The following is a 26784-nucleotide window of genomic DNA, read 5'->3' as shown; positions in this document are numbered from 1 at the left end:
TTGATCCTATATATAAGTTATTTTTAAGTGTTGTAATGTTAACTTCGTATTGATCCTATATAGAATACCCGACAGACTGTTAGATTTATCCAGCGCTCTCGTATACAACAGGCAGAAGTCTTTGGACAATAACGGGCACGTGCGTGGGCCTGTAATTTGGGTGGTTCTGGTGTACATCCCTCGGTGCTGAAAAGGTATTTTGTTCGAGGGGACGAGATGACAGACGACCGAAATCAGAATCGCAGTCCCGTTCTGCTCCTGGAGGCCCCCGCCTGCGCCTTCGCCATGGAGACGCGCGGCAAGCGGCTCCTCCCCGTTCTACTGCTCCTCATCGCCGCGGCGGCGGCTCCGTCCGCCATGTCCCGTGACCTGAGAGAGGTGGTGGAGGTGTCCGGTGCGCCGGACGGGGTTGTGTGGGTGGCCCAGCTCTCGGATCTCCACTTCAGCGTTCACCACCCGGAGCGCGCCTACGACTTCCGGCGGTACGTCGGCCCGGCGCTGGCCATGGTCAACCCCGACCTCGTGCTGATCACAGGAGACCTTACTGGTATGTCGTAGATCTCTCCCTCCCACGGTCCCTCGTCCACGTCCTCTGTTTGATTCCTCGTGGTTTCAGGGCTGATCCAATGTGAGATGAAATTACCCAATCGGTAAATGAGCTGATGTTTTCAGTGCTTCTCATTTCTCAATTTTAGTGAAAAAACAGATGTTTCAGCACATTCGGTATGATTCATGAAATCATAATTTAAGGCAGTACAATCTATAGTTGGCCAACGGGCCGGCCCGGGCCCTGGCCAAGCATGGCCCGCAGGTGGCCGGGCCGGCACGGCACACCGTGCCTCCCGTGCTGTGCCCCTCCGGGCGTCGTGCCTGGCCTTCGGCCCAAGCACGGCCTTACGGGCCGTAATTCGTGCCGTGCTGGCCCGCCAAGCACGGCCAGATCTACGGGCTGGGCCGACCCAAAGCCCGGTGATCTTAAGTCACCTCAGAATTCTTCTCATCCAACAGTGAGCACAGATTCATTCATTCAAATTTCAAAATCTCAATTCACAAGTCAAGAACTTCTAAGTCACAAACTGATCACAGATTCTAATCCAACACTCAGCAAACTCCAAATGACCAAATTCTTCTCAGATTCTAACTTCTAAGTCAAGAACTAAGCCAACTCCAAAATTCTTCTCATTCTCATCCAACACTCAGCCACAAACTGATCACACACAGATTGTAACTTCTAAGTCAAGAACTTAGCAAACTCCAAATGACCAAATCCAACAAAACAAAAGGCACCAAAGGAGATAAGATAAGTGAGCTGTTTGTGCAATGCTGCCTCATTAAAAACCTTTCTAGGTAAAACTCACCCTTGTGAGAAATCCTAGAAAGGGAAAAAGAGTGCAGCACTGCTCTTAATAACTCTTCCATCATTGTTCAAAGGTCTCAAGTCACACTTGTCACAGTCACAGATGACAGATACAAAATGGAGATAATAGATTAACTACCAGCAGCCCTAGTCCTAAATGTACCAGCCCCAAATGAACCAGCCCCAGCCCCAGATGAACCAGCAGTACCAGCAGCCCCATCTGCATCATCATCGAGGTACAGATTCTTGAAGGAGTCCTCCAGCTCTTGGTTGTCAACAGTATGTTGTAATCTGCTTTCTCCCAACTCCTAATCCTTTATGCAGGCCAGCATCTCCACAGTTTCAGGCAACAGGCGGCGTCGTCGCTCTTCTATTATCCTTCCTGTCAAGCTAAAACATGATTCCGAAGAGACAGTAAAAACAGGAACATACATAATATCTCTAGCCATTATATCTTGACGGGAAAGAGTAGACCGCACCCCCGGTTTTTTAATTAAGAGGATGCAGGGCTCGAACCTAGGTCTCTGGACTAAGAGCAAGCTCCAGTAACCAGTCGCCCACGAGAGCACCTGCATCTCTAGCCATTATAGATAGGATTGGATATGTTAGTTTGTGGTCACGCCACCAGAGAAGTAAATCAAAATCATCCTCATATGCAGTGACATTGTCACTGTCCAAATAAACTGAGAACTCATTAGCAGTAGAAGCAGATGAAGATAAAGTGGGGGCACAGGCAGGGGAAGGACCGACAACAGATCCAAGGTCTCCAAAGATTCTTCCCCATGCCTGTTTTCTCTTACCTGTATGGCTTGTAGGCTGTGCAACCCTTTGACACCTAGCTGCACCAAACTTTCTCTCATATTTGTTAAATAACTTGTAAATTTCAGTTTTCACATCAGCATAATATGAAGTATAATCACAACCAGTGCTCTCTTTAAGTAATTCCAGGACTCTAAATAAACCTCTCATTTTAGCTCTAGAATCAAGAATGAATGCAAATGAATATAACAGAGGTATATGCTGCCAGTATTTAAGAAATTTAATCTTCATAGGATATACAATAGCATTTTGATTTTGATCTTTTTCACTTGCATGTAAATGAGAAGCAATTTTTAGCAGATGGTGCAGCATAAGTGGACTAGTTGGATAGTAAACACCAGAAAGAACAACAGATGGAGTTGAGCCGTCGGAGCAGACTGGGGTCCCAGTCGTCGTCGCCCCTTCACCACCGCCGCCGTCCAGACCAAACAAGGCAGAGTGTCCTCTTGGGTGTCGTCGTCGTCCTCAGGTGCCAGGCCTGCCGCGATGAGATCGTCGTTGCCGGTGAGCGGCCAGACGATCTCGTCATCAGCACCATGGCGCCCTCGACCGCGGAGGGCTCTCCAGCACCGTTCCTCAACGGTGCGCGTGGCCGCCTTGGTCGCTCTATGCCACAGCTAAAGGACGACGCATCGGCTACCGACCTGCGTAAAGACATGGAGGAGGAGGAAAACAATATATCAGAATAGATCAATGGAAGAAGAGGAGGGTTAGGGTTAGGGTTAGGGTTAGCCGGTTAGGGTTAGGGTTAGGGTTAGGGTTAGGGATGTACTTGCGCAACCGGAGCCCGGTGCCGGAGAAGATGAGGGCCACCCAGAGAAGACGACACACCGGTTAGAAGGACGGCGAGCGGCGGAGGAGGGGCAGACGGGGACACGAACTCACATAATCACCGAGATCTAGAGGGGGGATAGGGATAGGGAGAAGGGAGAGGCGGAGAGGGAGCAGGGAGGGGAGGAGTAGGGAGCTGCTCGCCGGCAGCAGGTGGATCGTCGAGGTCACCTCACCGGAGTCGGGGAGGACGGAGCCGAGACTGCGAGGGCGAGACCGCGAGAGCCGAGAGCGAGGCGAGGCGAGACGAGAGCGAGTCAGCGAGGCGAGGCGATGAAATGAGCTAGGGTTTGGGGTGTGAGAGCCACTGCGGCCGTGGCGTGCGCTTATATATGAGGAGGGGGGGAGGCGGGGACGGTGGGCCGGCCGCGCCGCGCTGGGCCTTGGGGAGGGGAGGATGAGTGAGGAGGGGGACGGGGGAGGCCGGGCCGACCGACTCAGGCCGGGCCGTGTCATGCCAGTCCACGGGCCTGAGCAGCGGCCTAGGCACGGGTTGCTCCCTCGGGCCGGGCCAGCCCAGGCCCGCACGTCACCGGGCCGGGCCGTGCTCGTGTCGGGCTAAAAAAGCGGGCTTTGTGCCGTGCCGTCGTGCCTCGGACTGCATGGACATTTATAGTACAATCCATACAGGGGACAGTGGCCAGTTTTCTTCCAGTTGCCCAACAGGGCCACTTAGGGCATGGGCCACTTCAGGTCTCAACTAGAAAACCAAGCGCGCTTAGCCGCGCCCTCCGCGGACCTGGTCAGTCCATCTTTACGGGTTGGGTCTTGCAAATGTAGGTAGAAACTGAATTGGAACTATCAATCTGCTGCAAAAAGGGCCATTGAACTTGACAAAAGTTTGTGATGCTTTCTCTGCAGAAGTCAGTGGTTGAGAGGGTGAGGAAGAAATAAATTTGTAATCCTTTTTCGAATTTTGATTTTTCATCTTGAGTTTTCATCAGGCTGCATCACATCATGTAGACAGTTGTAGGTGAGTTGAAGTCATAGTCAAGCTATGCTGAGCTAACAGGAGACCAACTACCTTATTGGAGGCTTCGGTTTAAACAGAGCACATAAATCTGGGATGGGTGTATCATATTTGTCAATGTGTGTACATACAGTGTTGGGATTGTCGACTGCTCCTGCATATCAGAGTTCCAAGTATAAGTTTTTAATTTAATTGGGTTAACACAAATATGAAAACAAAGCAGGAAATAAACTTTAGATTTGCTTGGTTGCTCTGTTCAGGTAAAAGTTACTATATCTTCTCTGCAGGTTACTAAATCTTCTTTTGAAAACAACATTGATACTGATAAAGAGACATGGTATAACATGAGAAATCGTGAAACTTTTCTTTGTTAAGATGTTGACATCCAATTTGTACTTGTGCCAAATCAATGTAGCTATTTCAGGAGGTCTCTGTCATAGATATTACTTAATTTGTTGGCAGGCTTTCCAATAAGCCATGAGGCACAGCTTGTATAGACATTAAATTGTCCATGTTTTCAGCGGCATAGTCAATTTCACAATTTGTGAATGAGGTCCCTGAAATCGTTAGATATAACATTGACCATATTTATATTTTCAGGTAAAAGTTTATGCCTAAATGAAATTAACTCTTGTTTACAACTAAGGTTGGCACAATGGTAGTGGATTGACAGGAGAACCAAACAGGATGGAGTATCAGAAGATGATAGTCATAAGATCCAAAATTTGTCTGGCTCATTGTATCCATCAGAGTGCTCCAAATGTAGCGGGATGAAGAGTATAAGAATATCATTCTGCACATTGTATCCCAGTTTCAATAACTCAAAAGCAAGCAGTAGTTTTACTTTTGTGTTTTGTCCCTTGCTAAAAACACTTCATTCCAAAGTGACAGTTATGAAAGCTGGCATTCTTTGGTGACATTGAATTTCAGAGAACAGAAACTGCAGCTTCTCAGAACTCATAGTCCATTAGTAAGCTCTAATTAATTCTCGCTTTTGTGGGAAACTAAAAGCTTGATAGATCCCACTTGAGCTGAATCCGATATCACATAGAACAAATTGACCTGCTGCTTATTCCATTCAGACAGTCACAAGGAAGGACTTAATAAGAGCTTAGCTTAAAGCATGAGTAATCCAAGTAGCTGATGTGCAACTAAAGAATAGCAAAGTATGAGCATGAGTGATTTTGTAGTTAAAATAGCCCAAATGCAAAAGGGAGTTTCACTACTATTGGTTTTGCAGGCCCTCTAATTTTCTCATCAGTACCCAATGAGAACCATAATATCAGAGTTTAGGAGTATCTGAAATCAGAACTATAATGCTAGCATTTAGGAGCATTCACAGAACCTCAAGTTGGCTTCACCTGAAGCTTTCTCTTCCCCGTGACTTGAACCAATGACAGCCCCCAACTTGAAGAATTGGTAGGCTTGCTTGAATCAAAGAAAAGCGCATCCCATAGTGCTTGCTTATAACCTGGAAGTGTGGCAGCAGAGAAGCCACAAGAGATAATACAGAGCATTTTCATTTGCGGTTAAGCTGTTAGGGCATTAGCTTGATGTTTGCATTTTTGTCATATAAATGCAGATCACAGCGCCATATTGTGGTCTATAATGTGACAATGTGATTTGGATTTCTCCTAATAGCTGGACTGTGCATCAATCTGTTAATATGCCCTTTTATTAATTTTCTGAACCCTGTCATGCGGAACACGCATCTAAATTCAGAGCTCTGAAATAATAGAGTGTATTTGCTTAGTTTGCAATCACACCACAAGTGCAAATTATAAGTTGGCATAATCTATTTAGATTGCAATAGGGATGGCTTTTGTATTGTACATAAACAAAACTTATTTCTCAGCTGTACATAGCAGATCACACTATGCTAAGTACGTAAGCTTTTCCACCATATTTAGAACTGAGAAGTAGGGGGAAATTGATGAGAGAATTTGGGGCTAATGTCCAGGGTGCTTCTATGTGCTGTAGCTGCCTTCCCTCGCAGATGCAGCAGCCTTCCCTAGCAGTCATAAGTCAGATGCGGCCGCCTCCTCACCAGGTGCATGGTAGAGGGGCAAACATGGTGTTATCAAGCCCGTAAAATCTGTAGCTCCAGAATACAGATTAATAGCAGCCCTACCAATTACTTAAGAAACAGTTGTACATCAACACTGTTTGACTGGAAGCAAGTTTATCTTATCTATATTTAACACCATAAAATTTACAAATAACATATATCTGTCTCCCGGTCGATTGAAACAAAGTGGATTAATAGTTGGGAGTACCTGTTGCTCACGTCGCTTTCTTCTATGTATTAAGGGTATTAGTGTAATCTCCCTAGTCTATATATAGAATACAGGGGACACGAGAGAGAAACCCTGGACTAGGGAGATTACACTAATACCCTTAACACTATGGAATCAACCTCTTGCTGCTGCCTGTTCTTTTGCATGGTTAACTGGAAGATAAAAGGCCAAAAAGGGTGACATAACGGATTAAAAAAAAGGCAAGAGAGGTAGGGTCGTGAGCCATGATTTCTCTGGAACTCGCTGCAGGTGACCAGAAGCCACTAACGACAGAGCCATGTTAGTCATAGGATATAGGTACTGCTCGATCGGATGGCAGAGAATTTAAGTATGACGTGGCCCAATGAGATGCATGAGCTTGAACTCAGGTTTCGAAAGTTAGAGATTTCATCGTTACAACAAACAATCCATAGAACAGATACAAATTTTCTCCAAATGAAATACTAGGTGGTAACCACAGATTGCCAAGACCTGTGAACCATCGCATGTAGGGCTCTTGTATTGTTGAGGGATTTGTATTTGACTGTGTTACTAATAGGCAACGTGTACTCTTTTTTATATTGAAAAAAATGATATGAAGTAGTAACCAAACCAATAAATTTGAACCTCAAAGGCCTATGCAAATGCAAAATTTAGTTAAATGAACATGTGATCTTCCATTACCTGTTTCAGCATTTGGAAATGAGAGCCACCTGTAAGTCTGTAATATTGATCAGCATCACACAAGTTGATCCATCCAGCATAAAAGGAAGTAACTAACACCTCTGAGAAACGAGCTACATTCATTTCAGAAGGTGAAATACTATCACCAAGGGAGTTCTCTCAAGTTTCTAATAGATATCTCGGTTTTTGTTAACAGATGGGAAAAGCAAAGATCTGTTAACAATGAAACAAAACAAGGTCGAATGGGTAGAATATGAACGTACAATGAAGGAAATCATTGAAAGTAGCAAGCTTCCAAGAAGGATTTTCTATGATCTGAGAGGAAATCATGATAGCTTTGGTGTGCCAGCATCTGGTGACGACTGTGACTTTTATAATAAGTATAGCATCAACGCCAAGTTAAGACGGCAGGGGCGTGTCCAAAGCATTACTTTGGAGGTCAGTAGTTTCTCTATGTATGATCAATACTTATCTTGTGCAGGAAGAAAGATGTAGTACTCCCTCCGTTCCAAATTATAAGACGTTTTGGCTTTTTTCTAGATACATAGCTTTTGTTATGCACTTAGATATACACTATGTCTAGATAAATAACAAAATTAATGTATCTAGAAATGACAAAACATCTTATAATTTGGAACGGAGGGAGTACTTCTTATTTCGTTGCCATCCTGTAGTTCAAGTGTATTGTTATTTGTTATATATAGTGTTCTTCCAATTGCTTTTAAAATACACATGAAGCTGCATTTAATGATCTGCAGAATAGTGGTCGGAAGCATCTGTTTGTTGGCTTTGATAGCACAATGGAGATTGGTCTTAGAGGTCCAACCAATCTATTTGGACATCCAACTGACAAGCAGGTGATTGAATTGGATCAAGCGTTATCACAGTGGGATACTGACTTTGACAAGGTTCCAGTGACAAAAATTGCATTTGGGCACTTCCCGTTGTCTTTCTCAGCATTAACAGAGTCAGGAAAAAGTATCAAGGATGTTTTTCTAAAGCAATCATTGGCAGCATACTTGTGTGGGCATCTTCATACAAGGTTCGGGAAGAACTTGAAACGATACTACCATCGGGCAGTCCAGGAACCATCATTATCAGAGCATTACTACCAACTTAACATGCACCAAGGAGATGCAATCCAGAGTAATATGGAAAACTGTTCTGAAGAAGCAGCTCATATTGAAGAGTTCTGGGAATGGGAGATGGGTGATTGGAGAAAGAGCAGAAGCATGAGGATACTAGCAGTTGATGGTGGCTATGTCTCCTATACTGATATAGATTTCAGATTAGGCTCAAAGAGCATAATAATACTACCTACCTTTCCCCTTGATTCAAGATTCATGCAGAGAGCCTCTGCTTTTCGTGATTTCAAATGTCATGTCATGGGGGCATCGTCTTTTGATACTGTGAGAGCTCTTGTATTCTCTAAACATGAGATGGTATCTGTTTCTGTAAAAATATATGACTCAAGACCAGGAATTCTTGAAGTAGTCTTTGACTCTGAAATGAAAAGGGTGGATTCCAATGAAACTCGAGGAAATATGTATTTGATACCATGGAACTGGAGGGCATTTGAAGATTCCTCTCCCAGCCGATATTGGCTCCAAATTGAAGTGATGGATATAACAGGTGACACAAGTGTCAGCCAGTTGAGGCCATTCTCTGTTAACGGCTTGTCGGCAAGAGTGAACTGGACATGGAAAGAGTTTTTTGTGATCGGTATTCAGTGGGCTTCAATATATCATCCTGCACTGTGGTGTGCCTTTTCTCTAATTTTTTCGTTGCTTCTTGCACCACAAGTTTTAGCGGTGGTATTCAAAGATCAGTTCACATATAAATCTCTATGCACATATGGTGGGCAGAGGACACTGTTGAAGTCTCTAGTTGGAGGTTTCATCTGTTCTTTTGTTGAACTCGCCAGGGTGATTCTTGTATGGTTACTGCTCCTGTTATACGCTATCTATTTAGTTTTTATACCTTGGTTATTTGGTCACCCTGTCACTGAAGATGGTAGCTTGACATACATGACATATAAAGGTTGGATTCTAAAAGGGCCCAATAGTAGCAACGAAGTAGTCCATGCTGGGATTCCAGATGTCATGGTCATTGTTCTACCCCACCTTTGTTTCGTGTTACTACCCACTATTGTGATTTTAGCTGCCATGGCTGCTGAGAGAGCAGCATATCGAGAGCATTATCTTTCTCGATCAGGAAAGAAGAAAGATGATTACTACCAAAAGAGCAGGAGACAGATAGAACATGAAAACTTTTGGAATGGTCGCTGGATTAGGAAATTTCTGTGTGTTCTTTGCGTGGTGGTTCTATGGAAACATTGGAAGGTATAAAAGCACACGTACAAGTTTCTGTGTTTGCAGTTATCTCTATTCCAAACAATTTTCTGACCCCTTATCTTTATACAGCTTTGCAAAGCGCTTGTGAAGGCTTATGCTATGAACCCTTTGCTCCATGCGCCAGTACTTTTCTTCTTCATTCCTTTACTCATGGTGTTTGCCATCTACAAGACATGGTCCATTTAGCTGTTCAGGAGTTCTGAAGGTATGCTGCACTGGACTGTTCCATAAATGGTCCTTCAAGCTGTGAAGACTGAATTGAAGACTAATTCACAACTGAAGGTGTGCTTCTTCGATAACCCCCCCCCCCCCCCCCTCTCCTTCAGAGAGCATTTTTGTTAGATTGTTTAACACATATAGCTTTCAGCATTGCGCTGAGTATAAATGAGACTACACGGCATTTTATTAGAATGGACAGTTAGGATCTGGACCAAATGAGGAAGGGACTATACTAAAAAAAACTCGACCTGAAGGGGTTAAGACTACCCCCACAGCATTCCAAATAAGAAGAAGACCTTCTCACCAGGCCGAGAAAACCCCCGAATCTCCGCCCCACCCTTACACGGTGGCTTTCCGTCGCCCAATTGAGAATTGGGCCGGTGCCCCCCCCCCCCCCAATGGTTTGGATATGGGACGGACGAGGGGATTTTTTTAACCTCAGCCTGAAATTCGCTCCCACGGGGAATCAAACTTAAGACCTGAGGAGTGCCGCCAGGGTACTCTGAACAACTGGACTATACTGCTCAATATATAGTTACTCCTCTTTCTTTTGAGAAAGTTCTTTTTTCCTCCTTTCTTGACCTACCACCTTTGTTTTTCATCAAATTTATACTTGTGAGACTTTGGCCATCTACAGTAAAAAAAATGTTAGCATTGTCGTTTGAGGAAAGTATGTTATATTGCACTATTCAATCCTAGATGCCTTTTTCCTGATTGGAACATGTCATGCAAAATTTGAAATAAAGAGGTAATGATTTGCGTAGCTCCCAGCTTTGACCATCATATTATAGATCATGGTGTTAATATTTTTCTTGGAGAAGTGTGAGTACAACTCTGCTCTCTAGTCTCTAGTCAAATATTCAGTCGATCTGGAAATATGCAGCAACTGAGGATGGTGGTGCGAGAATGCAGAGCAGGGGCGATTGAAATGCTGCAGGCTAAGGGGCCACCAAGAATGTGCTCCGCTGAAATCTTTTTCCCTCTTCTGGCCTTGGGCCACCATGTAGATGTTTTTGTTTAAGCAAAGTCATATTTCTTTGGGTGTTGTTCATTACTGTAACAATTGTATTGCACTACTGTTCTCCCATTGCTATAATATACCATTATTTTCAATCTTATTTTGATGTTCTTTTGTTGCAGGACTATAGTGTTTTCTCTGAATGTTCTATTTCAATTTCAAAGGTTAGAAGTACTTCTTAGAGAAGCAACATCATGCAAAACGCGTCGAAGGAGAGCAGCACAAAGTGTCCTCACATTTGTTTTATATAATCATCTATCTGTCATTGTCGCAGTTTAGTCAAGCAGACGTTAGGTAATCATCATTCAGAATAGGAGAAAAAAAAATTGAAGTTCAATATTTAAACAAACTTGTAGTATAGTTGACTAATCCCTTAGCTAGCCTTTTTTTTTTTTGCATTTCTTGAATTAGTTGCTCTAGCTTTCATGTGGGAGAGAACATTTTTGTAATGCACGAAATGAACGAGATCTAGATCAGAAATGTTACTCATTGTTATCAGATTAAGCACACGACTATAAAGCGAGATATCGGTTTAGCTAGAACGGTTCGACCCGTGATCCTGGTTTGGCACAGACGGTGCGGCGGGTCAGCATTAGGAGCGCACCGCTCCGCACCATTTGCAGGCCTAGCGTCTACGTCATCAAGGGGCGGTTTATCCAGATCAATCAGGAGAACAGCCATAGCCATGTCGTCCAGTGGTGCCTGTGCCCGCACGTACGAGGAATGCAAGCGGACCTGTCTGCGGACACCCAGCAGGACGCTGCAGCATCTGCATGTAAAATTTGATTGCCCTGCAGCAACCTGCAGGCGTGTGCTAGTTTGCCTGCACTTCCTGTTGGGTTCTGCAGCAAAACGCAAGCTGGTTTTATGGACGCCTGCAGAGCCTGCCAACTAGTACCTACGTATACTGCAAGAAGGGGGTCGGGGTGGGGAGGAGCCGGATAGGGAGTCAACATCGGGCATGGAGGCGGACGGGAGACGTCGATCCGGAGCTCCTTGAGGTAGAGCGGCGGACACGGCAACTGGTGGCGCACCATGGCCATCGAATGGGCGGCGCACCATGGCCTTGAAAGGAGAATCGATGGAATGATTAAGCAGATTGGAAGAAAAAGAACGGTGAAGGAGAGGAAGAGGCAGAACGGAGGAATGCCGGGGTCGCTGTCCTCGCTCCGAAGCCGGCGCTTCCCTAGCGGCTAGCGCCACCGCGATGCAGGCTGCTCGTGCTCGATGGCAAGGGATGGACGCAGGTCTTGCAGGCTGATGCAGGTGGCCCGCTTTAGTTTGATAGGCTGTCTCCAGGAGACCCATCGGAAGACCAAACTCAAAATAAGTCCCGAACATAATACCCTCCAACAAAGTATGGAAGATCTATTTTGGGTGTCAGGAGAGATATAATCCAAATCTAAGTATCCTTTCTTCTGGAGACCTATTTGCGGAAAAGGGTTCACTTTTGGGTCTGGTTGTGGGAGAAGACAAAAATAAATAAGTATTGAATCATTTGCACGTAGCGCTACCCAAACATAGAATGAGTCTTGTATTTTGGGTAACGGTTGTTGACGACAATCTTAGGCAATGGATTATATCATCCTCTCTCTATTAAATAAGTATTATTTTCGTACTACTTACTTTCTTAATTAATTCCCGTCTTCTCAATTAAAGCCCTTTTAAATTTGTGGAACTAACTACTCAATAGAGATTTTCCTCAAAAAACTACTCAATAGAAATGAGAGCAGTAGTGGTATTCTGTTGCATTTGTGAAAGTGCAGGAGAAGGGATACTGATATGACATGTCATCCGATCTGGACCAAGCCTTACTCCTCTACTTTGATGGCCAGCAAGCTAAGACATCAATTCAAGAACAACAACCGCGTAAGCCCCTTGATTTCTGCAGAAAAAGTTCAGTATTCTGAGAAATGCTTGGCCACTTCTCACTATAAGCATATATATGTTGAAGGAATATGTCATTGCCAAATAAAATTCTATTACTTCCAAATAAATTATGTATGGCAAACTTGTCCATATATAAGCGTTTTGATATGACTGGTTTAAATCGTAGCTTAGCCAGAAATGCAAACCAAATAATGGTGTTCAGTAGTCTTCGATTCATTCCTTTCCGCTCAGCTCTCTCCCAGATCTCAATGTGTTTAATTTCCTTAGTTGATCCCAAACTTCTTCATTTGTCATCACAGTTTCTCAGAATATTTTCTAGCTACCCTCCCAACTAAGTAGCTAGCTATTTTCGCCAAAAAAAAAAGTAGCTAGCTGTTGGAGTAGAGTGACACGTAACGAGCACTAACTGGTATAGTTTCAAGATGTCATGCTAAAATTAGGCAACTGATCAATTATTGCTCCACGCTTTTTCCCCCCATTTCTGACAGTAACTACACCAGTATTTTACGCCTCCTTTTTCCTCTCTTACCAGTTGACCACTTACCATTGCGTTTGCGTGTGAAATGAGAACAACATACATATCTGAGGATAGTTTTCGGCTTTTCACACACGCATGGAGAAAACCAACCTTTTGCAGGACTTGTTTCATACGTGCAGCGACTCTCAGCATCTTCCCTTCCCAGCCAATGCATCGTATCGAGCCATCCCCAAAGGTATCCTATCAAGCTCTAACGATCTACTTGCTCTGTCCCAAATTATCTGTCGCTTTTGGTTTCCGTACCGTAAATTTGACTTGCAGCCTGTTCGTTTGCTCGTAAACGATCGTAAATTTCCAGCCGGGAACAGTGTTTTTCTCTCACACCAAACCAGCCAGCAGTAAATAATCCACGATACGATACGGCCTCCCGAACAGGCTGTTGATTTTTAGAAAATACGTATAACATTTATATCTCTAAATAAATTTATTAAAAAACTAGATTCCAAGATCTTTCCAATGATATTAATTATGTACCATAAACATTAATATTTTTTTATTATATACATATTTTGTCAAAGTTATTTCTCGAAAAATGAAAACAACAGATATTTTGGGAGGGAGGGAGTACTAGCTAGCTAGCTACCTCAAAGCACAAGAGATATGATACATAGTACATATACACCCTTCATTCCTCTCTTCCTATTCAGGGTTCCATGGCTTCTTTTTTTCTTAGAAGCGTGGCTCGTTTGGCTCGTGAACGGCTTGCGAGTTGGCTCCTTATAGCTAAGGAGCTAAAATCTTGACTCGGCTCGGCTCGTTATCATAACGAGTTGAGCTGAGTTGAACCGAGCGAGCTATGGTCTAGCCTTACGCAAGACATACAATCCAATCGTTACAATAATTTAGATAGCTAGGGACATCTTAGGCATTTGTTCTTTCTGCATAAAAAAAAGATCGACAATTTATTCTAATCAAGTTATGTCATGTCTAAAGTTGAAAAATAAAAAAATATCACATCTCACGCATGTAGCAATTAGATCTAAAATTATATCTAAAACTTTCCTATTTTACATAATTTTAAATTAAATTTGTATATTTACCAACTAGCACCTAGAAAGTAATAGATTGTTCTAGCCATCCGATCCGACTTAATTAAATGAACGCTTCACAATTATTTAGAAGTACCATAAGAAAGTTTCCTCTGTGTCCCCTAGTTTTTTTTTTTTTTTTTTTTTGCGAGACCTAGTTACAAAATGCTCATATACATGAGAAGAAGAACAACCCAGAGTGGAATCAGGTCTTTGCCTTCTCAAAGGAGCGCATTCAGTCATCAGTTGTGGACATTGTGGTCAAGGACAAGGATCTTGTCAAGGATGACTTCATTGGGCGTGTTATATTTGATCTCAATGAGGTCCCGAAGAGAGTGCCACCTGATAGCCCATTGGCTCCACAATGATATCGGTTGGAAGACCGAAATGGGCACAAGGTGAAGGGGAGTTGATGTTGGCTGTTTGGATGGGTCCTCAAGCAGATGAAGCATTCCCTGAAGCATGGCATTCTGATGCAGCGTCTGTCCCTGGCGATGGCCTTGCAAGCATTAGATCCAAAGTCTATCTTACTCCAAAGCTTTGGTATCTCCGTGTCAATGTTATTGAAGCTCAGGATCTTATACCAAATGACAAGACCAGGTTCCCTGAGGTTTATGTCAAAGCAATGCTAGGCAACCAAGTCCTTAGAACCAGGGTATTAGCAAGCCGGACCTTGAATCCAATGTGGAATGAAGACTTGTTGCAGCTGAGCCATTTGAAGAGCACCTAATTTTGAGTGTAGAGGACAGGGTGGCCCCAGGAAAGGATGAAGTAATTGGAAGGACAATAATTTCACTGCAGCATGTACTCCGGCGGCTGGATCACAGGTTGCTAACCAGCCAGTGGTATAACCTTGCATATGATTATTGATGGTGAGCAGAAGAAAGAGACCAAGTTTTGAAGCCGGATTCACTTGAGAATTTGTCTTGAAGGTGGATATCATGTCTTGGATGAGTCAACACATTACAGTAGTGATTTAAGGCCAACTGCAAAGCCTCTGTGGAAACCTAGCACAACGGATGTCTTGAGCTGGGTATCTTGACAGCACAGGGCCTGTTGCCAATGAAGACTAAGGATGGGCGTGGCACAACTGATCGGGTACCACCTGAATGGCGGGGAAAAGGCGAATGGTGCCCGTGATACCAGAATTGGGAAGGTCCGCATCCGCCTCTCGACACTTGAAACTGATCGGGTGTATACCCACTCATACCCTCTTATTGTTCTGACACCTGGTGGCGTTAAGAAGATGGGTGAGGTGCAGCTTGCTGTCCGTTTCACATGCTCATCACTGCTCAACATGATGCATCTGTACTCACAGCCCTTGCTGCCCAAGATGCACTATGTGCACCCGTTGTCCGTGATACAGGTGGACAACCTGAGGCGCCAAGCTACAAACATTGTCTCGACAAGGCTGGGCCGTGCAGAGCCACCACTGCGAAAGGAAATCGTGGAGTATATGCTTGACGTGGACTCGCACATGTGGAGCATGAGAAAGAGCAAGGCAAATTTCTTCCGCATCATGGGTGTCCTGAGCCCCTTGATTGCAGTGGCGAAGTGGTTCGATCGGATCTGTCACTGGAGGAACCCGCTGACCACCATACTGATCCATGTCCTCTTTGTGATACTGGTTCTATACCCAGAGCTGATACTACCCACAATCTTCCTCTACCTGTTCCTGATCGGGGTGTGGTACTACAGGTGGCGGCCAAGGCAGCCGCCGCACATGGACACCCGCCACTCCCACGCAGAGACTGCCCACCCCGACGAGCTCGACGAGGAGTTCGACACCTTCCCCACCTCCCGCCCGCCGGACATCGTGCGGATGCGCTATGACAGGCTGCGCAGCGTTGCGGGGAGGATCCAGACCGTGGTTGGTGACCTCGCGACGCAGGGCGAGCGGCTGCAGTCGCTGCTGAGCTGGAGGGATCCAAGGGCAACTGCACTGTTCGTGGTCTTCTGCTTCATCGCCGCCATCGTCCTGTACGTCACCCCGTTCCGTGTCGTGGTCTTCCTCGCAGGCCTGTACGTGCTGAGGCACCCCAGGTTCCGCCACAGGATGCCATCCGTCCCGCTCAACATCTTCAGGCGTCTGCCGGCGAGGACCGACAGCATGCTGTAGGCGCGGCAGGTGCCTGGCTCCATTGCTGGTTCGGTGGTTTCACCTGTCAGTTGCAGCTCACAGATGGTTACTCTGTCTCTCTCTCTCTTAAGTAAGTGTATCCGAAGCCAATGAACTGCTAGCTATCTTCGGTACTTCTGTAGCTTCTCTCTGTTGCATGGTTGGTTATGTATTCAGATGGTTGTGAACCTTTCCTGTAACAACCGAACGCATGATGCGTGACTGTGGCTAGGTATGCATGCATGTGTGATGCTTGAAAACTCCGGGCGTTAGCTATTGCTTTACCTACTTGTTCAGCAGCAGTGCTGTCAGTCAGCTAACGTGGTTCTCTACTGCATATGATGATGTGCATCGTGTCGTTTGGTTTCCATATCTGTTTGCTACGTGATTGATTTCAGTTTTACTTGGGAAATACTGATCTGAATTCGAGGCGAATTATGAATAGGAGACCCAGAGTTGTCTGCTACGCAGACTGGGAACTAGTTGGGTGCCAATCTAAGCAGAGGCAGGTTGCTGTACTTCTGAACTTAATATAATAGTGATGTCAAAGTTGAATTTCCACGGTGCAGCGGCAAAACTTCCGAACAGAGCTGCTGCAGTTTTCTTCAGAACGCTCATGGAGGGTCCTTCAGCTCCTGCTGGACTGCAAGTATGTGGCAGAGCATGGCCCAACTGGTTGTCTTGGGGAAAAAAAAGGTCAGGCCCAACTTTTTTTTTGAAAGGGGGGCCATTTTTTTTTTTGGGGGGGGGGGGGGGGGGGGGGACAAGGTGTCAGGTCCAACTGAACGCTATCCGTGAGATGTCATCTATGGGCTGTCCGTACTTTGGTTTACACGTAATCCTTGCATTCAGTGACTCAGTGAGTCACAGGTGCCATTTTGACTGACCTCTTCGACATAATTTTCAACGTTATTACTCCCTCCATCCTTAAATATAAGGCACGATTTGACTTAGTGCAGTCTTCAAAAACATATTTTGACCTATAGTTTCTCTTATAATACATAATTTATAGAAACAAAAGTTTGATCATTAGAAAGTATTTCTAAATACAAATCTAATCTAAAGATATAATTAGGCTAATTGTTAGTCAAAGATAACAAAGTTTGAATTTTGAAATACGTCCATGCCTTATATTCGGGGACATAGGGAGTAGTAGCTTTATGCTAGTCTCAGTGAGAGTTTCATTTACATTAAATAGATTGTCACATAGACATTTTTGATGACATGACAGTGTATTTAAGAAGAGAGAGAAGAAATAAGTTTCATCTATGAAACTCTTTTGACACGATTACCAACTCTCTATTAGTCATGAAATTAAATGCGTATGACACTATGGAATCAAACTTTGCATTGAGAGTGGGTGTTTTATTTAATTTTCATTTCATTCCTATGTGACATGGTTATCTTGGAAATAACGTTATGAAACTATTCACTAAGACTAGTCATAAAGCCCACTGTTTGTGTGATTCCAAATCTGATACTACCTCGTCTCAAAAAGAATACAATTCTTGTTTCATTCTCGATTAAAATGTCTAAAATTTAACACACCAAATAAACATATTACAAAGTATGTGACGACTCTAATGATACCTATTTAGTACGATAAATATTAGTATTTTTTTATAAAAATCTGATTAAACCTGATATATTTTAACATATAGTAAGCAAAAAAAATGTATTATTCTAGAATTGCATAGTCCTGGCATCCAGCAGCAACAACAATTAAATTAACAATCGTCCTACTACATGCAATGCAGAGGCATGGCCGTTCCAGATCCGTCGAGCCCGTAGCCCCGTACAAGGTGCGGCTGCTGATCGAGGACTACGGACTACCCGTACGCCGCGGACGGGCTGGCCGTCTGGCACGCCATCGTGCAGTGGGTGACGGAGTACCTGGCCATCTACTACCCCAACGACGGCGTGCTGCAGGCGGACGTGGAGCTGCGGGAGTGGTGGAAGGAGGCGCGTGAGGTCGGCACGCCGACCTCAAGGACCAGCCCTGGTGGCCCAAACTGCAGACGGTGCCGGAGCTCGTCAAGGCCTGCACCACCATCATCTGGATCGCGTCGGCGCTGCACGCCGCCGTCAACTTCGTGCAGTACCCGTACTGTGGGTACCACCCGAACCGGCCGTCCGTGAGCCGGCGGCCCATGCCGGTGCCGGGCTCCGACGCGTACAAGGAGCTGGAGAAGAACCCGGAGAAGTTCTTCGTGCGCTCCACCACCACCCGGCTCCAGGCCGTCATCGGCATCTCGCTGCTGGAGATCCTGTCCAGCCACTCCTCCGACGAGGTGTACCTCGGCCAGCGCGACGCCAAGGAGTGGACGTCGGACGCCAAGGCGCAGGAGGCGTCCAAGCGGTTCGGGGCGCGGCTGTGCGAGATCGAGAAATGCGTGGAGGCCATGAACAAGGACCCACGCTTCAAGAACCGCTACGGCGCGGCCCAGTTCCCGTACACGCTGCTCTTCCCCAACACCTCCGACAGCAAGGGCGACAACGCCGGCGTCACCGCCAAGGGCATCCCCAACAGCATTTCCATCTGATCTGAGTCCTGACCTGCCTGAGGACAGGGCATGACTGTCATGAAAGCAGGAAGCAGCGGTGATTCCTGTTCCCCGTTTCACTTTATCCATCAGAATCGTGGCAATAAAAGGTTGGTAGCCTTAGGTTGGTCCTCGGACGTGCGCGCGGCGCATTGTGCGATCAACACGAAAGTGTTGTGTACTTGTGTGCTGGCGGCTATCATGGATGCTTGTAATATTAACCTTTGTTTTCCCAATAATGAACTGAATAGCCTGGTCACATGTTGTTTCCATTGCAAAACTTTGGCTAATTACTTCCAAATTATTGACACATACTTTTTATTATACATCTAGACACATCATATATTAAAATACATAGTAAAAAATTTCTATCTAATAAAGTGAAGATAACTTATATTTTTTGAATGGAGGGAGTAGAACTTGTATCAACTTAGGACCTACTAGTCCATCAACTCGTGCATAAGTACAATCTAAAATCTTACATACAAGACATAAGCGTTTAGATGTCGTATTAGTTTTGTTCTAAGTCAAACATTTGTATCCTTGACCATCAATTTCAAAAAATTATATAGATTCATGACATAAAATTATGTTTTTAGATTCACCATAAAAATACTTTCATAATATAGAATTCATATATTGTGAGTTTTTTTTAAATAAATGGTCAAAGAAAGTAATGTTTGACTTAGGATAAAGCTAATATGACATTTAAAAAAGAACGGAGGGAATATCTACGACTAATAAAAACACTTACATTATAGTATCAATGGTTGATCTATAAGTGTTTTCATCTATATCTATAGTTTTTTTTTCTCTTAGTTGGCACTTGCATGTATCTTAGGCATGCATTTAGTTTAAATCGTAGCTTAAATTATAGCGGCTCATGTTGTAACCCATGTCTCATGGTGTCATGAATATTGATATTTTATTTTCAATTTTTAATCTTATTAGATGCTAATTTTTATGCTGAATAAAGATTAAACACTTGTGCTTATTGTATCATTTATTAACTCCTCTTTTGCATTCTATTTGAACTATAAATTTAGGTTGTAGACCATGCTCTTAAATACTACTACGGCATAAAGGTCATCTAAACCTGCAAAAATGTGAGCAGGTCACAAATGGAAACAAATGTGATCACAATAAGGTTGACAATAGCGCAGTAGAGTGGCATGCGTGGCAAGCCTGAGATAAGCAGATCACCATTCACCATCGATGGTTATGTATTTTCCTCTACCGGTCTACACTAAAAAATATTATTATTTTGGTCTGATAATTTTAGAATAGTCTTATTTTAATGTGGTACACATACTGTGATTTTACCATGATTTTTAGTGGTCTTTAAGTACATAAATAAATTAACTAGGGTTAACTTTGTTTATTTCGTGCAAGGGGCAAAGTTGTCATTTCACTGGAACTTCTTATTTTTAATGTACAGATCTCCCCATGAATAGTTCATAGAAATTTATTTTGTCACTTTTAGAGTTTTTTTCCTCGAATACGCAAGAGCATTGCGAATCATTTGCATTAAGAAGGAAGAAGCAGTTTATGTTACAAGAGGCCAAAGCCGGCCCGGCCAAAAAGGGGGGTAATAGATTACGTGATGCTTAGGAACAAACTGCAACGCTATGTGGACGCATTGCTATCCAACGTTCGTTGTTGCCAAGCTGGACAAACCTGTCGCTCCAGCTTGAGCCCAACGTTATGCCTCTGCTCTGATGATTAAGAGGAGGTTAGCTGGTGTAACAGCGGCATCTCTGAAGCAGCGCGCATTTCCTTGCTTCCATACTTCCCAGGATATCATCACAAAGAGTGAGTCGATACCCGAGCGCTGAGAGCCGTTCTAGTCCGCGCGAACTCGCTGCCACCATTTGATTATGGATTGGGTTGCCGGAGGGAGCACCCGACCAAAGGCTTGATAGATGAAACTCCATACCTCCCTGGTGTAAGGACAGGATACGACGATGTGGTCAATCGACTCTTGCGCATGGTCGCAGAGATAGCACCGCTCCCTTGCTTCCAGGCCATGGCGTGCTCGACGATCTCCGGTCCAATGCCTGCGGCGGAACGCTAACCATAAAAAGATCTTGACCTTTAACGGTGCCCAGGTCTTCCATATCAGATAGTGGTCGCGGAATTGTATAGCGCCCTTGGGCAGCATGGCGTAGGCTGATCTTGCAGTGTAGGATCCACTTGGTGTCCATCGCCATATTGTTGCATCAGGCTGGTCAGTACGATGGCTTCCAAGATGTCCCAGAGAGCGAGGTAGTTGGCGATGGCTGGAATTGGGAGGCCACCGGAGATCGCACGAACCCATTGGCGGTTTGTTAAACCTTCCCTGACTGTTTGGTGCCGTTTAGTTCTGGCAGGAACAAACTGCGATAGCTTGAGGGGGTGATCTCAGGAACTGACTGCCCATCAATCCAGTTGTCTTCCTAGAAGAGGGCACGTCTTCTGTTGCCGACCATCGTGATCATGGAGGCTTTGAAGAATGTGTGCACTTGCGGGTCAACTTTGATTGGTAGTTGGCTCCATGCTCGATCTTGATCCATCTTCTGTATTCATAGCCATCTTGATTGTAAGGCGAAGCTGGCCAGCTTGAGATCTGTTACCCCCAGATCACCTACTAGCTCTGTTGGTTTACACACAACCTCCCAGGTGACCATGCATTTTCCACGGACCGATGTGTCTCGCCCTGCCCAGAAGAATTTGCGGCAAATTGCATCGGTCTCCTTACGCGCCCAAGGCGGTAGATTGTCTACCATCATGGCATAGATGGGCACTGCGTGAAGCACTGATTTTACCCAGATGAGTCGGCCACTTCGCGCCATCAGTGATCCATGGCTGGGCGGTAGTTTCCTTGCAACAGCTTCAACCATGGATTGCAGGTGAGCCTTTGGTAGTCTCTTGGTGCTCAGAGGTAGGCCCAGGTAACGGATCGGGAATGGCTGGACTTGTCAGCCCAAGCTGTCGACCAGCTCCTGCAAGTTGTCTTCCCCACCGAATATGGGAGTGATTGAGCATTTTGCCAAGTTTGTTTGTAATCCTCATTTTTGAAGCTTTATACTATTTACTAGATATATGACCGTCCGTTGCACGGGTAACAAATTTATTTTTGGCCTTGCCTACGCCAATGCACGTGGATTGTGGCTTAGACGAAGGTAAAGCCTATTTTATTATCTTTATCACCAAAATTGTGTAGATCAGGAGGAAGATTGCAGAAAAAATATAAATTAACATGATAAATATAATGATGTTAATACCCGAACAAGCAATGGCCAAAGCTAGCTTCTTCGAAGTTGCATATCCCGCCGTTGGCAGGGAGGCAGTGCGTAGCTTCACGCGTAGCAGATCTTGCAGTCCGTGGGGGAGAGCCTGAGAAGTAGCTCATGCACTGCCCGAGGCTGAACATGGTGTTGTTGCCCTCGCCGGAGCCAGTGGCGCCGAAGCCCGACCGCGTCACGTCCTGGTAGATCATCTTCAGGGTAGTGACGAAGCTCACGTCGAAGGTCTCCGGGTTTGTCGTCTGCGTCGCCACGCACACCGGCCGGGTCAAGGATCGCCGGCGTGTCCGCGTCATCATGGGCACCAGCGGCGACGGCCGCACCGCTGAGGAGGTGGTGGATTGAGACGGCCGCCGCTGTCAAGACGGGGCAGTAGTGCCAGTGCTCTGGTCATGGCCGTCACCTCTGGTACATTAGCGTCGCACATGGGAGTCCTCGCGCATTACTGTATTGGCGTAAAGTATGTTTATAATTATGTTTTTTTTTTTGTTTCCGTACGTAGTACTTTGATGATTCTGTTTACAAAGCCGATTCCGGCTCTAGCTAGGGGAGTTTTTTTCATGTATTGGTTTAAAGTATGTCTTTCTTTTAAAACGAAGTGGATCCGGACTCTAGGCGAGCTTTTTTTCGTGCATGGTTGCGTGTGGGCATGTAGGATTCAGTTTCGTATTGCATATACATGCTGGGGGATCAACGGAGTGGGGTGGAGCGCAGACAATAGCCTTACATATTTTTTAGTTATAGAGAAGCATGTCTAGGCATTGCAAAGGGACGTACAGTTTATTACTGGTCACATAGAGCTATCTATCAGGTTGGGTTTAATTGGGGTTGGCTCACCCTTTTTTAATTAAATCATCCTCTGTCAGTTTATGAAAGAAAATATAGATCTATAACTACACTAAATATTTTATTCTAGAGCGTAGACCTAGTCAATAGGAGTTCAAAAAAAATAGTTTTGCTATTTTTTATTTTTCTATTTCTATAATTCTCCACATAATTTACAAGTTTGTTGTTTTACCCAAAAAATAAAAATGGAAAAAGAAAAGAAGTCATGCCATGGCTCGGTCCAGTCCACTGGTGAAAGGTCCTAATGGCTAGAGGGTGGTGAATAGCCTATTAAAAATTTCTACAACAAAACTAAGACAAATGATTAGTCAATAAGATGGCGAAGCGAGTTTTGCGCAAGCACTATACTTGGGGTTGCAAGTCACCTACCCAATTCTATTTTCTATGATCTCTAGTATATCACAACAAAGCTATGTCACTAATATACACCTAGGTGATCAACCTAGTGAGAATAATACAATTAAATGATACACTATCTAGTCTTAACTACCACTAGCTCTATCCAAGTGAATATATAATAAAATACAAGAGAGTGGTAGAGAGGTATACCGCCGTGGCAAGTGACCAATGAGTGAATACTAATTAATACTAAGGAGATAATCAAGACACAATATTTTTTTCTCCGAGGTTCACTTGCTTGCCGGCAAGCTAGTCCCCGTCGTGGCGATTCACTCACTTAGAGGTTCACACGCTAATTGGCATCACACGCCAAACCCTCAATAGGGTGTCACACAACCAACACAAGATAAGGATTACACAAGCCACGAGCAATCCACTATAGTACCTTTTGTCTCTCCATCGGGGAAAGGTCAAGAACCCCTCATAATCACCACTATCGGAGCGGTGACAATCACCAACTTCCGCTCGACGATCCTCGCTGCTCCAAGCTATCTAGGTGGCGGCAACCACCAAGAGTAACAAGCCAAACCCGCAGCGAAACACGAATACCAAGTGCCTCTAGATGCAAACACTCAAGCAATGCAATCGGATTCTCTCCCAATCTCACAAAGATGATGAATCAATAATGGAGATCAGTAGGAGGGCTTTGACTAAGCTCACAAGATTACTATGTCAATGCAAATAGCCAAGAGAGTGAGCTAGAGCCGGCCAAACGCCTTATATAAGCGTCCCTTCGAAATAGAGCCGTTAGGCTCTTACTGTAGCCCAACTCGGGGCGACCGGACGCGCCGGTCAGATCAACCGAACGCACTAGCCCTAGTGTCCGGTCACTGATCGTCGTCCACGTGTCCCCCGCATTCAACGACATCTGCACGATCTCAATGGTCAAGTGACTTAGCACAACCCCTAAGTCACGACCGGACACGTAGGCAAGCTGACCGGACACACCACGCCCGTGTCAGGTCCTCACGCGCCTGCACACCAACACCCAGCGACCGGACGCACCGATGGAATGACTGGACGCTCCAATAACATGGAGTCCGGTCACTTCCAGAGAGCATCTAGAGCCGTATTTTCTTGATCGGACGCGTCCGGTGTACCTCGACCGGACCCAGCTCAGCGTTCGGTGTAATACCCTAGGTTACGCTGCCTCGGCTTCTTCTGATCGGTCTCACCACTGTCGCGTCCAGTCGTATTTTGACCTAGCGTCCGATCACTTCAACAATAGAGCCCGAGCGTGCCAACTTCATCTAAAATTGATCGGACGCTGCTCCCCTAAGTTCGGTCACTATGTGACCTGCGTTCGGTCACTGTTTCACAGTGACAATCACCTCATTTACTTCGCTAACTTCTCCACCCTTGCTCAAATGTGCCAAACACCAAGTGTATCACCTTATGCACGTGTGTTAGCATATTTTCACAAACATTTTCAAGGGTGTCGACTCTCCACTAGATCATAAATGCATATGCAATGAGTTAGAGCATCTAGTGGCACTTTGATAACCGCATTTTGATACGAGTTTCACCCCTCTTAATAGTACAGATATCGATCCTAAATGTGATCACACTCACTAAGTGTCTCGATCACCAAAACGAAAAAGCTCATATCAAGTTTCACCTTTGCCTTGAGCTTTTTATTTTTCTCTTTCTTCTTCTCCAAGTCCAAGCATTTGATCATCACCATGGCATCACCATCATCATGATCTTCACTCTTGCTTCACCGCTTGGAATAATGCTACATATCTCATGATTACTTAGATGAACTAGGTTAGCACTTAGGGTTTCATCAATTCACCAAAACCAAACTAGAGCTTTCAACTGGCGCAAAAGGCCCATGAGGTGGATTCCAGCCCAGCAGTAGAGGCCCAACGTGGGCTGAACTTTTACATCAGGAATCCCTGAAGTTCTTGAATTCAATAGCTCTCTTGCACTTTTGCGTTTGGAACCCTTCCTTGTCTTCTATTTCTTTTTTCTCATCCTCTACCCTATCTACCCTAAACCCGTGGCAACAAAAAAACGGGCTTGCGGCAGTCCATTTTTTTTAACGTACGCGGGGTTAACGCGGACAGGGGTAAGACAATAGTGTTACTTATGTTTTTAGGTGTAATAATATATTATGGATTTCACAAATTCACTGTTTTTAAATATAATAGGCAAATTCGTGAAATTGAAAAAGAAGCCATAGGGCTTGTTTCGGCCCGCGGCCAGGACCGGCCCAAAGCTGGAAAACGACCCATGCAGCAGATCGCAACGGGTGCTAGCATGCTTGTCCTCTTGATCCTAGCCGTCATGTTTGGTTTCGTTCTCCTATATTCATGTAAACGTTGCCAATCTTATATAATTAATAAATTTCCTACCTTCCTCTAAAAGAAATGCTAACGCACATTTGCATGAAGGCCCTTGTTTTCTCGTCTATTTCATTTCTTTCCTTAGTACTATTTATTAGCCCTAGGCGGCTAGGCCTCTAACGTTCACTAGATCAATCTAATTCTTAGGTCAGGAAAAAATTACTATAAAAAATAGAAACGAAGGAGATAAGGAAGGTAACATGAAGGCTAATCATAAATAATACAAATTCTATTGAAGATCAATTTGGAAGGAGAGCAAAAAAGACACTAATTACATTTAACAAGCTAAAATTAGAGGATGTATTGTAGGGATGAACTAGACATTTAGTAGTCAGTAATAAAAGGAACAAAATAGATGGAGAAAATAATGGAAAGACTGATTCTTAATTATTTAATTACAAATAGCATTAATAACTAGCTAATTGGATTATTAAATAGCAAATGAAGGGAGTGTATTGTAGGCATAGAAATGTTGGGGGTGCCAGGCCCTCCTCAGCCCCTCCTTCCCTTTGCCACTAGAGCTCCCGGTGGTGGTGGAACAGGCGAGCACGTTGAGCTCCCAGTGGTGGAATGGGTGCGCTTTGGATGTGCGACACCCGTCGGGACCCCGAGATTCCAATTGGGGACAGGGATAGGAGAAAGACGTCCCTAGGACGGGGAGCGATCAAAATGAGAGAGATCGGAGACAAGGACGGGGTATCACTCCCTGTCAGGATGTCCCGGTTGGCATCTTTACTTGCTTGGTGTGTCGATTATTCTATGGCTATGATAGGAGTATATGGAGTGGACAAACATTCACATGAACCACATAATTTGCTATTAGAAATTATATCTATCTATAATATCTATATCGATATCTTTTATAATCCTAAACCCCACTAGAATTAAATCTCAACATGCAAGGCATCTACATCAGTAGTCCACTAGCATAATTATGACACATATCTATTCATGCAAGCTAACTATATCACCAAGCCACATCATCCATCAAAATTCATTCGTCATCCTCGCAGCAACGACATGCGTGGTATGCTATACTTATAATAATAAAAGATATCCAATCTAGTGATTATATCGTCTTTCTTGGATAACATACGATATCCGGAGAAGCAAGAAGCGGTTTGTAATTCTCAAAAAAAAAAGTGTCATGTCCTGGACCATGTGGGCATGTGCTATAGTATAGATCCGTAGATGCAGATTTTTATAATTATATATGGCCTTTTAAAAAAAGAAACAATACGATTCCTTTTTCCCTTTCACG

General features: G+C 44.5%; 1 protein-coding gene and 2 pseudogenes across 2 annotated transcripts; all 3 read left to right on the top strand.

The window, feature by feature from the left end:
- The first annotated feature begins 200 nt into the window (after nt 1–200).
- On the top strand, nt 201–11028 carry LOC136456943 (putative metallophosphoesterase At3g03305). 2 transcript variants are annotated; one of them, XM_066456958.1, is made up of 5 exons: nt 201–547; nt 7134–7375; nt 7696–9279; nt 9361–9573; nt 10651–11028. In XM_066456958.1, the coding sequence occupies exons 1-4, from the start codon at nt 217–219 to the stop codon at nt 9475–9477; spliced, it is 2274 nt and encodes a 757-aa protein (XP_066313055.1). In that variant the 5' UTR covers nt 201–216; the 3' UTR covers nt 9478–9573; nt 10651–11028. The 2 variants fall into 2 exon arrangements, with proteins under 2 accessions (XP_066313055.1, XP_066313053.1); XM_066456956.1 differs by lacking the exon at nt 10651–11028 and adding an exon at nt 10394–10643.
- Nucleotides 11029–11213: 185 nt separating this feature from the next.
- LOC136461214 (FT-interacting protein 7-like) lies at nt 11214–16357 on the top strand (annotated as a pseudogene).
- A 1507-nt stretch (nt 16358–17864) lies between these two features.
- Nucleotides 17865–18666, top strand: LOC136459578 (linoleate 9S-lipoxygenase 2-like; annotated as a pseudogene).
- Nucleotides 18667–26784: the final 8118 nt, after the last annotated feature.

Source organism: Miscanthus floridulus, chromosome 6, assembly GCF_019320115.1.
Source record: "Miscanthus floridulus cultivar M001 chromosome 6, ASM1932011v1, whole genome shotgun sequence".
Lineage (NCBI taxonomy): Eukaryota > Viridiplantae > Streptophyta > Magnoliopsida > Poales > Poaceae > Miscanthus > Miscanthus floridulus.
The sequence above is the reverse complement of the archived record's forward strand: the minus strand, read 5'-3'. Positions and strand labels throughout refer to the sequence as shown.